Consider the following 12834-nt stretch of genomic DNA (forward strand, 5'->3'; position numbering starts at 1 on the left):
CGGAGACCACCTTGCCCAGCAGGGCAGAGCGAATCCTGCGTACTAGGAATCGAATTCCCTTGATCCTGGCAAGAGGAAGGAAAGCTTTGCCGGAGCAGGAATCCAGGCGAAGACCCAGGAACACTATCTGTTGAGAGGGAACGGTGCAGGATTTGTCCCAGTTCAGAATCCAGCCGAGATCTTGCAACGTGTCGACCACCGTAGAAAGGTGAGCCCGAAGAATCGGTGCTGACCGGCCATGGATAAGTCAATCGTCCAGATAAGGAATGACTGAGATTCCCTGAACTCGGGAGACAGGCCGCCACGACTGCCAAGAGTTTCGTGAAGACTCTTGGGGCCGCTGACAATCCGAATGGAAGGGCTTGAAACTTTAAGTGCTGGACAGCTGTACCCCGAGGAATCTCCACTTTCATGAAAGGTTGATGAGATGGATGGATGGGAACATGGAAATATGCATCCTTCAGATCTAAAGAAGCCATGAAGTCGTTGAGGCATAAGGTGTCGAGAGTGGATCTTACGGTTTCCATCTTGAACCGGACGAACTGGAGGTGACTGTTCAAAAAATTGCAAGTCTATGATTAGGTGAAAACCTCCCGGTCTCTTGGGGACCAGAAAAAACGGAGAATAAACCCCTTGGCCCAGTTCTGGCCAAGGGACAGGAACCAGGACTCTGAGGTCTGTCAACTGCTGAATGGTAGATAACAGGACCGACCGCCTTGCCTGGTCTGGAGGAAGGTGGGAGGTCAAAAAACGGTCTGAAGGTCTGGTCCGAAATAGAAGTCGATAGCCGTGCGATACAATGGCTCTCACCCAAGGATCTCGGGTGAGTGAGAACCAGCTGTCCCTGAAAAATCGGAGCCTTCCTCCCACCGGAATGGAGGAGGCGTCATGCAGCATTCTTGAGGTCTTGAAACGCTTTGGGGAAGGCGATTCTGTCAAATTCTAAATTTTCAGCTAATCATCCAACTATGGTATCAGAAGAAAGCTCTATCTCTCCTTGAAAAAACAATATATAGTTTACATGGGTACACTCTTCACAGGAAAAGAGAATAATCGGTGAACCGCAAAAATGGCAAAATTGCTCTGGGACTGAAGGGGTCAAATAGCGCGCTATTTCCTATATTGCTATTTTTACTATATATTTCTTGAATCACAATTCTCTCTTTATGTTTAGTGTATACACACTATTTAAATATTATTATTTTTACAATTTAAAACATATTTTTGAACAGGCAGTATTCCAGTCCCAACAGGGTCTAGAAAGAGGCCCTGGAAACTTTTCCCCAACCAGGGAAAATGACTTACGACATACTAATACATCCCATAGGTCATCTAGCACACGATCCTTACAATGTATTAGCATGTACATTAGCAATGTATTAGCATTAAGTGGTTAAAAATATTTGCAGTAATATATTAATTCTTTTCATCAACGCATTCAGTACTTGCTCAAGAAACTGCATAATGGCATACTCTCAGCAACACTTAACAAGCATAGTGATTTCAGGATGGAGAATTATTTCTAATGCGGTAAATTAATTCACAGAAGATTTAAAAGGTCTGTATAGATTTGGAAAAGAAAAAAAAAAACATAACCTGGTATTTTGACTTATAGTACCATAGGTGTACATAAAACTGCATTTTTTTTTTACAGTGTGATGTTTTGATGGAATATTTTACTGCATCTGCACCGACATTTAGTTTATCATGATTTTGCATAAAATACATATTCAGAATACTGAATGACCAATGAAGGCTAATGCTGTGAAATATCTGAAACATTCAAAAACCATATCACCAGATTGACAGGTCCGAATAAAAAAACCTGCCAAATAATTTAATTCAACCTGCTGACTAAAGCCACATATGGTTGCTGTCATCTTCTTTTCTGGATTTCTTTTTCCAGTTGGCATTCCATTGTTCCTAACAACTGAACCTTGAGGGAAACAAGTTTCACAGGTTATAATTAAACTAAAGCTATATTTGCATGTGTGTTAACATGGCAAAGGATGGAGGACAGTAAAACTAGTATCTGCAAATGAAGTTTAAGATCATCAGTGGCCAATTAATCTGATATCATGAATGCTAGGACTTTACTGAACTTTGCAACTGACTTAATGGCACACAGACTGGGACTGGCATTGCTATTTACCTCCAAATAATCATCACTTATCTAGATCTATAGCAGGGCGTCCAACATGCCGCCCGCCAGACCTTGAGGTGCGGCCGTGTGAGATCCGCAGGCAGGGCAGCCGGGATCGCAGAATCGCAAGGGCCCAGCTGCTTTCCTGTGGGTTGCTCTCACAGCAGTCAGTGTCTTTTGTACCGCACAGCGGAACCGGAACTCAGCAGACTCACGCGAATTTATGTTACACCACATGACTCCGCTCCATTCCTGCTTCCGCTGTTCGGCACAAGAGAAGTTGCTCGCAAGCTACACCGTGGGAAGCAGCAGCTAAAAGCAATCACAGTCCTATCATGTTCAGGTCCCTGCATTTACTTGTTGCCTGGGCATGATAGGAGTGTGATTGCTGTTAGCAATTATATATATATATAAAAATATATTAATATTGTAATTGTATTTTATTGTTCAATTTAGGTGTGATAACACCACACTTTTATTAAAAGTAAGTAACACACCAACATTGGACAAAAAAATACAACAATATCAATTTATATATGATTGTTAACAGCAATCACACTCCTATCATGCCCAGGCAACCACTACATGCTGGAATTTGTGTGTGCTGTTAATCAAATTTATATATATATATAAATATTTCATTTGTTTGTACAATTTTGGTGTTACTTTTATTGTGGGTTTTTTTTTTTTAAAGATGGGGGGTCATTTTCTGTTTCGATACAGAATTTTCATTTTGGTGCATGCCTAGAATAAATCAAACTATTTAATTTTTACGTATCCAGAGATAAAATGCCCTCCTGAATTTGTAGTCACGTCAGAGGACAAAACTTTCTAAGCCCAGAAATCAGTGAGAGGCATTGTAAAGGATTTACTTTATTTAAATCTACGTGTCTTATTAAAAGCCGATTTTTCTCTCATTGAAAAATGAGTGCGGCCCCCGAACATATACCGATGAAGTGGCCCGCTGCGGGAAAAACTTGGACACCCCTGATCTATAGGATTATGATGTTTGGTTTTTTTTTTACATAAAAAATGGTCCTTTTTATTCATTTTCATAATTTAGGTTTCTATCATTTTTTCCAGTAATAGTACATTATTTTTCTCCAAGCACTCACATATTTATATGGCTTTTCATTTGTTAAGCATACTTTACTTTGGAAGAAAATGTCAGGATTTAGAATTCAAACAAGTTCACGAAACATTAATGTATGTGCAAATGTTTCTTATTTCATGTCTCAATAAAAGCAGTAAAGCTACATTCATAAAATTTATTTTACATGGCATCTAATGCAAGACTCCACAATTTCAGCATATTTATTACACTTCTATGTCTCTATTTTTTATTTAAACCATGAACTCAAAAAACAGTCATAAAAAAATGACGTTAAACAACTTGGTTGTACAGTATGTTCAAACACAAATGAATTATAAACCAAGTTTAAATTAATTTGAAATGTTTTCATGCAGATACAGAATATGTTCTAGATCAACATCATGGAATGTTTGGTCTCTGGCTAATTATAGAATAAAGCAGATACAAAAGATAGCATGGGAGTTTAGAGAAAAACAAAAAGATTCAATACATATTTTGAAGATACGTATCCAGCCAATATAGAGATTAACCCTTTTGAGTGCTAGAAAAGCAATGGCCATTTACCCTTCTAGCACTCAAAAGGTTAAAAGATGCTGTAGAAATGTATTTTTGAAAATCATACTTCAGCGAGGAATTTCCTGGTATTAACATGGAGTAATAGGATATGAACATTTAAAACGCAACATTTCACATCTGCACAGACTTTTGCCTTCACTTACAAAATTATTTTATTTTTCCATTTACTAAGTAAACTTATCAGGACCTTTTTTTTTTTTCTTCAAGCATCAGTGAATGGGTAGTGTTATTTAAATGAAGGCAGGTTTGGCACTTTAATACTGATGTCACCAATGTTAATGTTCCGCGGGATCTCTGGAAGATTCATGTTCTTTACGGCAGACACTGCCCTCGCTGGAGCTCCTGCTAAACCAGTCTGTGTACAGAATAGAAAGAAAGATCAAATTAATATCCTGTTATCTGCCTGTTGAGTGGCAGAGAACAGTTGGTTTCCTAAAAGTCATAGCTGCCACATGGTGCCTTACAGCTTGCATGAAATGAATTATTATGACTTAGGGGTTAGACGATTCACAAAAACAGAGAAGCATGAAATGCCAACTTTAATGTCTACAGGATTACAATGCTTCATGTGAGGTGCTGGGACGCAAATAAGGGTTTCTTATCAAATTGCCTTCTTGGTCTTTCACGCTAGTTTGTGATGGTCTCTCAGGTGAGTAATCCCCTTAGTTCATGTAATCAGGTTTTAATTTAACATTAGGTTTGTGTGTGTGTATAACAAGTTAGTATACCTGGTCAGGGATATGCTACAAAGGCACTTATACCAACTCAAAGACACTGTAAATCATGAGAAAGGGTTAACTTTTAATTCTTGCGTGTAGTTGCAATGTATTGCACAATATCAGATAAAATTAAGTAATGTTAGGCTAAACAAATATGACATATGTTATGAGTCTGTTTACCTGTAAGTGTTCTGCAAAGAAAAGCCTACAAACACAAACATAAATTGGATGACCAAAATAAAGATTTTGTTTTTTCATTACAGGTCCCATACCACATGGTTCATTTTAAAAGTTAAGGAGAATTTGGATTAAATTGGGAATAAAAAGTTATATTTTTCTCCCCTTGACGACTCAACCAGGTACACAATATAATTTAAAGGACCTTTAACGCTTACTGTAACCCAATTAGAGCCATCATAGGTTAATGCAGGAAACACTTATTCCACTTTTTTGGCAAGCTATACTTTTCAGACACATACAGAGGCTGTGGACTTTCCAATTGGTACTGATTTAGCTTTAAATACTGCCATTACATACAAATTCTGCAAAATGATAACATTTAGTCATTCCCGATCATCAGTTACAAGGAAAAGCATTTAAATAGACAATTTTCTTTAAAAGTCATGATTTTATAGGTGTGTTAACCATAAGCACATATTATCCAGAGTATACCAGATACTGAATGTTCAGGATGACAAACTACTGTCCACCATTGTTGAGCAGTGACAAGGTGATGCCTTTTCTTCATGTAACACAAATGAACCAACAGTGGCAATGTTATGACGCTGGCACAAGGAGTCTAAATGTAAACAGTGCAATATTTCTACTTCAATGAGGTTTAACAAAGGAAAAGGATCAGAGAAAGAAAACAAAATGAAGTCTCAAGTATATCCAACTGAGGCCAAACGAGGAGAAGGCTTGTGCAAAACAATTGGTTAATTTCAAGATGTGTAATCACAAGGATAGAAATGCAAGGGAATGAGAAAATATTTTTTATTGAATTCATTTGCCAGCTCCACAAAATTAAAAAAAGGTTCTAAATAAAAAGAGCTATAAGCATAACTTAAAATGGAATATTATGATACTACACATATGTTTCTCTTGCTCCACAGACACTGTTAGAGTTTATTTGAACATTCCTACATGGTGAATGTGCTATACAAACCCACATTAGTATTTTGGTGGATGTCATCACCTACATGAAAGGCCGAATATGTCCATAACATAATTGAGTGGTTTCCATTTCCCTAGACACTACAATAAAAATCTGAATGACGCTGAATTTTGAACTAACCATTTTTTCTCCTGTGATGCCTGTTCCAGCTGAAGATTTGATAAAGTGACAAACACAATGCAATCTGTTTATAATATACCGTATTTGCTCGATTATAAGACGACCCTGATTATAAGACGACCCCCCAAAATCTGATTAATAATTCAGGAAAAAAAGAAAAAGCCTGAATATAAGACGACCCTATAGGAAAAAAGTTTTACCAGTAAATGTTAATTCATGTAAACTATTAAATTTTTTAATAAAAGCTATGATTGAGAAAAATATTTTTTTGTTTTTATTTCCTTGTATTTTCCAACCTGCCCCCCAGTTACGCACATCTGCCCCCAGGCTTGCCACTCCAATATGGCACTGTGGCCCATGATATGCCTTTTAACCCTCTATATGCCACTGTGCCCCATGATATGCCTTTTAACCCCCTATGTGCCACTCTGCCTCCAGAAATGCCTTATGCCACTCTGGCATTTAGGGGGTTAAAAGGCATATTATGGGGCAGAGTGGCATATAGGGAGGTATAAGGCATTTCAGGAGGCAGAGTGGCGTTCAGGGGGTTAAAAGGCATTTCATAGAACACTCTGCCTCCAGAAATGCCCTATGCCCCCATTTATCACTCCCCCCCCCACACACACACACACTTACCGGGGCTTCCAATTTCCTGCTGTATACCGGGGCAGAAGTGTTCCTTCTGTCTCCCCGTCATTTAACACTCCCCCCCCCACCCCACACACACTTACCGGTGCTTCCAATTTCCTGCTGTATACCGGGGCAGCAGTCTTCCTTCTGTCTCCCGCTTCAGCCGGAAGGGGGTGTGGCTAGCAGTGGGGGTTGTCTGCGTCCATCGCGCAGACCTTCCCCGGCTGTCAGAGATCAGAGTTCCCCGCATCGCGCAGACAACCCCCGCTGCTAGCCACACCTCCTTCCAGCTGCAGCGTAAGTTGTCTACGCGGATGCCCCGGTATACAGCAGGAAATTGGAAGCACCGGTAAGTGTGTGTGGTGTGGGGAGGGTTAAATGGGGGGGGGCGGGAGAGACAGAAGGATCCAGGTCCCCTGCAGCGGTGCGGGGGATCTGGATCTTAGTCTCATAGTCAGACCTCTATTTGAGGTCTAATTATAAGATGACCCCGATTAGAAGACGAGGGGTATTTTTCAGAGTATTTGCTCTGAAAAAAACCTTGTCTTATAATCGAGCAAATACGGTATGTTACTGGAGTGTAGTTATGGTAATTAAGGAGCAGAAATGATACCAGGGCAATGCAGCCACTTAATCTCTACTAGTATTTTAAATGCTAAAAAAATATACACACACAAAGCGCTAGTGGAGCAGCCAATGCAGCTGCCTTTATGCTGGCTGTACTCACCTACTAGCACAATATGTTTCTAACAAATATGTTGTTTCTAACTTTCTGTATTTGCTTGATTATAAGACGACCCCCCAAAATCTGAATATTAATTTAGGAAAAAAAGTTTTACCAGTAAATGTTAATTCATGTAAACTATGTAAACTTTTTTTAATAAAAGCTATGATTGAGCAAAATATTTTGTTTTTAATTCCTTTTATTTTCCAACCTGCCCCCCAGTTATGCACATCTGCCCTCAGGCTTGTCACTCTGCCCCATAAATGCCTTAAACCCCCTATATGCCACTGTGCCCCATGATATGCCTTTTAACCCTCTAAATCCCACTGTGCCCCATGATATGCCTTTTAACCCTCTATATGCCACTGTGCCCCATGATATGCCTTTTGACCCCCTATGTGCCACTCTGCCTCCAGAAATGTCTTATACCTCCCTATATGCCACTCTGCCCCATAATATGCCTTTTAACCCCCTAAATGCCAGAGTGGCATATAGGGGGTTAAAAGGCATATTATGGGGCAGAGTGGCATATAGGGAGGTATAAGGCATTTCTGGAGGCAGATTGGCATTAAGGGGGTTAAAAGGCATTTCATAGAGCACTCTGCCTACATAAATGCCTTATGCCCCCCATTTAACACCCCCCCTCCCGTTGAGGGGAACTCTGATCTCTGACAGCCGGGGAAGGTCTGCGTGATGGACAGAGACAACCCTCGTGGCTAACCGCACCTCCTTCCGGCTGCAGCGGAAGTTCTCTACGTGAATCGCGTAGACGTCTACACGCTGCCCCGGCTACACACCGGGGACTCAGAAGCACCGGTAAGTTGGGGGGTGAGACAGGAGGATCCAGGTCCCCCGCAGCACTATTTGAGGTCTGATTATGAGACGACCCCGATTAGAAGAGGGGTATTTTAAAGAGCATTTGCTCTGAAAAAAACCTTGTCTTATAATCGAACAAATACAGTAGTTAGATTTAATTAAAACTTTAGAATTTATTTTAGGACAAATTTTCTATAAATAAAAAAAAAACATTAATTACAGCTAATAATATACATTTTACTTTTCAGGAGGCAGAATGTAAATTTTAGCATACTGTTTGCTAGACTTCTAATATTCCAATCATTTAAATATAAGTTTAAAAATGGAAAAAAACAAAAAAAAACCAATGGGTCATAGTTAGTATTATGTAGCAAATGTGAATTCTTACAGTGAATACAATGAAACTCAATGGAATAGCCATGCAAAGACACAGACAACATACACCAAATACCAGGAACCCTTCATGCCAATTAAAATAGCACCATAGAGAGGGAATTACTTGGCTTTGTCTGGACAAATATAAACACTACTTGGAACAAAAGAATGGTTTTACATTTTCTGTACATATAGTCTTAAATAATGTATTTGAAAGACTAAAAAGGAGAGTCAAGTCAAGGTTTATTAATCTGCTTTCTGTGAGAAAGTGTGAGATGGAGAATAAGGAAATGGCCATAGCAGGATTTCTGCACGTATGACTATTTTAACATGCAATTACTTTCTGATTAAAGTTGGAACATTAGGCCAAAACAAAGCAAAAACCAAAAATGTTTCTTGGGGGATAATATTAAATGGCCACTAAAAATAAGCCAATTTAAAATAAAAGTTGCTACTCAAATCATTTATTGTACAGGTTTCACTTTATGTCATATGAAGCCAAAACTCTAAATGGAATTTGGAGTTTGCAGATGCTGCACACATTTCTATACACTAATAAAAAAAACTGGTAAAGAGAGTGGTAATTAATACATCTATGTATTAGATATAGTAGAAATGACAATAAAACTAGTACAATTTCCACCTTCATTTGATTATACACTATATACAGGGTGGAAGGTGGAATCTGCCCTGTGGCTACACAGGTAATATGTACAAATATATAAATATATATATTTTTGATATATAAATATATCAAAAATGGCCGTACAATCTACACCCTACTGTGGTTTGTCCGCACATCTACGGAAAAATTTTACTACAATTTGCTATGGACCAACTTGGCTCAGGACTACACCTAAGCCAAACGTTATGTAAATAAGATGTTCTCAAACTGTGATTCTTGGACCTCTCCACGCGATTCCAAGGAAAACGTAATCTGAATGCATGTGGGTGCACAACGTGCAAACTTTCATGAACAAGCTGCCTCTAAGTCAGGCATGTAACGTTCTAGATGCTTGCTGAATAGCGATTTATAAGAGCACTCCAACCTAAAGCATCTGCAAAGATTGTTAAATCATGATGGATCACTAATGTAACTTCAGAAATCTAATAAACCCCTAACCACAGACTCATTTTCCTTTACATGTGTAACCAAACACGGAAACAAGCAATTCAAATAAATAAATATCACACATCACTAGCCATTCATACTTGGTTAGAAAACAAAATATAAAAACTTACAAGGATGGCCAAAACGCAAAGGATGGGATGCTATAAAATCTAGTAAAGCAGTTAATAAAAATAACTAAACAAATAATAAAATCAGCACTAATAAAAGCTGTGTGGCTGGCAGATATATACGTTTAAAATGGTTCTAGGACGTCTGGCCTAAATATAATATCACTGACATCATTTTGCTTTCCTCTTCTTCATGGGACATAAAGTACATGCGTCAGCAGTACCTGTGTCTACCTGTCCTGTCTGGGAGACTGAAAGATAAAACTCTGTAAGAGAGAAGAATGGAACAAGCTAAAGAGATTTAGTAGAACATTAATAAAATGCCCTTCCTCAGGGTTACTTACGAAGAACACAGGCAAATGCACTTCAAACGTCAATCAAATAAAATTATTAAAGGAAGTAGATTCATTGAAGGTATATAAAGGTTTTATTTTCTTAAATCTTCTTACTTACCTTGGACTTAAACAAAACTGTTTACTGATTTACTTTGGTGCCAAACTGAAGCAAATATTCTAGTTATATAGTGCCATCGTACTCTGCAGCGTGGTGGAATGGGAAGATACACACATTATATCAAACGTTTATTCACGTACAGATGACGGTGTAGCTGACGGTGTAGCAAGAGCCAAGCTGCTTAGGTTTACACAAGAAAAAATAATTTAAGTACAACATGGCGGGGACCATAGCTGGATATTCTGTACAAGTCGCTGGTAAGTTTGTTTAAAACTGTCATGAGCAGAAGACTTATCTATGAAGTCCGATATATGCTGAACTCGGCAGCGCTGACAGCAACTCAGCAACAGAAGAATAACCCATGTGTCACCACTAATACACTCTAGTTGCTTTGGGTTTTGGCTAATTAACTCTTCAGCTGAAACTTAATGTTCAGACTCCAATATTTGCACCTAAACTGCCTTACACTCATCCTTCAAGAGTCCTCCTCTGACAATCCTCCATAAGCCAAGTATTATCAACAGGGGATACTGATTTACGGTTTTGATCTTATCATTAACATTACTAAACGAAAGGGACTCTTCCCACCACATGTGAAACACAACTGCTCATCCCAAACAAAACATATCTAAACCATTTGTAATACTATAAAAATGCTCTAGATGATTAACAAAATATTGAAAAGTCTAATAGTTACTTAACTTGCACATTTCAAGTGAATGTTTAGATGTATTTCGAAACACTCGCAAATGGGATATTGTCTTGGCCACATGTGTTTAGGATCCTGAAAAATCGTTTACATTTGGCATTCATTCAAGAACATCTGGAGACAGCAATAATTTAACACTAATGGCCAGGGGGGAAAGTGCGCAAAGGCTACACATATCATCACAAATGATGCATTGGTCAGTGTTTTTGGTGTATTGCCCCAGTTTGTTAAGAGAAAATTCTACATTTTTAAAAACAAAAGCTCGCAATATATATATATATATATTTTTTTTTTTAAAGGTAATTTTCCCCTCTTCCAAAACCAAAAAATGAAAACAAAAATATAAAGGGCGTGCTGTACTCCTTCCTCACAAAAGTATGAATTTACACTGTGTACAAATTAAAAGAAGCAAGATCAATTTGGATATTTAATTTTTTTATTTTTTTTAATAATGTATGCATCGTAAAACATTTAATAGTAATTATTTCTATGTTTATGAACATTTAAATAATTTTCTTATGTTTAGTAAATGCAACAAAATAAATGGTAAAAAGCCCCGGCAAAAAAGCTAGGATAAGATAGGTTTGTTAATGTTTAACTAGAATTTCCTCAATTGTTTACTAAAATAAATATAAAATCTACTTGCGCAAAACTTCCACAGTTTTCTTCTTGCTAAAGTGATATCAGAAGAGCTGCTCTACACACATATTACAAAGATGATAATGTTTAAGAAAGGCCATACAACAGAGATTTGCAGTTTGCATATAAAGTGCAGGATTATAATGTTGGTAGATAATCGGCAGGCTTACTCCCATGTAAGTTGCTAATAAAGAATAAAAATAATCACTCCAGCCCATGTCAAATACATGCTAGGAATCCATTTTGAACACACTGAAGTGCACTTTATTGCATGCAAATCGGTGGAGGTATTTTCTAGTTATTGGAGATAAAAGATGAGACTTCAGTCTTATTTATCTCTTCACCAAGCTACATCTACTAAAAGCAGGGAGCATAACACGGGATGCTTCTTGCACATGCTCAGTAGAACTCCCATTCTAGCAAACAGGAGCAGCAGTAGTCAATCGCAGGAATGCTATCTGAACTCACATGTTTCAGTGGTTTCAGCAGAGGAGGAAACGAGAATTCTCATTTTCTAATACCAACTAGGGCTGCAACTAACGATTATTTTAATAATCGATTAGTTGGCCGATTATTTTTTCGATTAATCAGATAAAAAAATGAAATTTTTTTTCAATTTAAAATAATGTAATAAAAAACGTACAATTTACACTTTCATCTCTTTATTGCAATGGCCTCTCTCTCTCTCTATTCACCTTCTTATTTTACTGACATAATAATAAAAGCTACAAGAACCCAAACACTGTGTTTCTCAAACTAGGTTTTAATGCAAAGTTATTAGTAAATATTAATTCATATGTTAACTATTTTTCATATTTAATAAAAACTATGAGAAGAAAGCCTTGTTTAAATTTTTTTTTATTTACCAAACTGCCCCCAGTTATGCACATCTGACCCCCAGCTTGCCACTCTGCCCCCATATATGCCTTATACCTCTTATATGCCAGGGATTCCACTGTGCCCCCGATATGCCACTGTGCCCCTGATATGCCTTATACTCCTTATATGCCAGTGATATGCAACTGAGCCCCCTGATATACCTTTTACCCCCAGATATGTTTTATGCCCCCCCTGATATGCCTAATATCGATATGCCTTATACCCCCTATATGCCACTGAGCCCCCTGATATACCTTTTACCCCCAGATATGTTTTATGCCCCCTGATATGCCTTATATCGATATGCCTTATACCCCCTATATGCCCTGAAATTCATAATACCCCCCATACACCACTATAACTCACCCATACACCACTCTGGCTTCTCCCCCTCCCATACACCACTCTGCCTCCTCCCCCCTCCCATCCTCCATTCTGCCTCCTCCCCCCTCCCATACACCACTTTTGCCTCCTCCCCCTCCCATATACCACTTTGTCTCCTCCCCCCTCCCATACTCCACTCTGCCTCCTCCCCCCTCCCATAC

General features: G+C 38.4%; 1 protein-coding gene across 8 annotated transcripts in view; it reads right to left on the minus strand.

Annotated features, from left to right (window-relative positions):
• Window positions 1-4038: 4038 nt before the first annotated feature.
• Window positions 4039-12834, minus strand: part of LOC149302967 (AP-3 complex subunit sigma-1-like) — a 28471-nt gene continuing 19675 nt past the window's right edge. For 5 of the 8 annotated variants that reach the window (XM_089481791.1, XM_089481790.1, XM_089481785.1 and 2 more), the window contains one exon: window positions 4039-4167. In XM_089481791.1, the coding sequence (XP_089337917.1) occupies window positions 4039-4167 (129 nt within the window). Of the gene's footprint in view, window positions 4184-5192; window positions 5210-9839; window positions 9876-12834 lie in introns of those variants that run through there. The other 3 variants (XM_089481789.1, XM_089481786.1, XM_089481783.1) reach the window with 2 other exon arrangements.

Source organism: Sceloporus occidentalis, unplaced genomic scaffold (assembly GCF_023333645.1).
Source record: "Sceloporus occidentalis isolate IW3139 unplaced genomic scaffold, rSceOcc1.0.p SCAF_16, whole genome shotgun sequence".
NCBI lineage: Eukaryota > Metazoa > Chordata > Lepidosauria > Squamata > Phrynosomatidae > Sceloporus > Sceloporus occidentalis.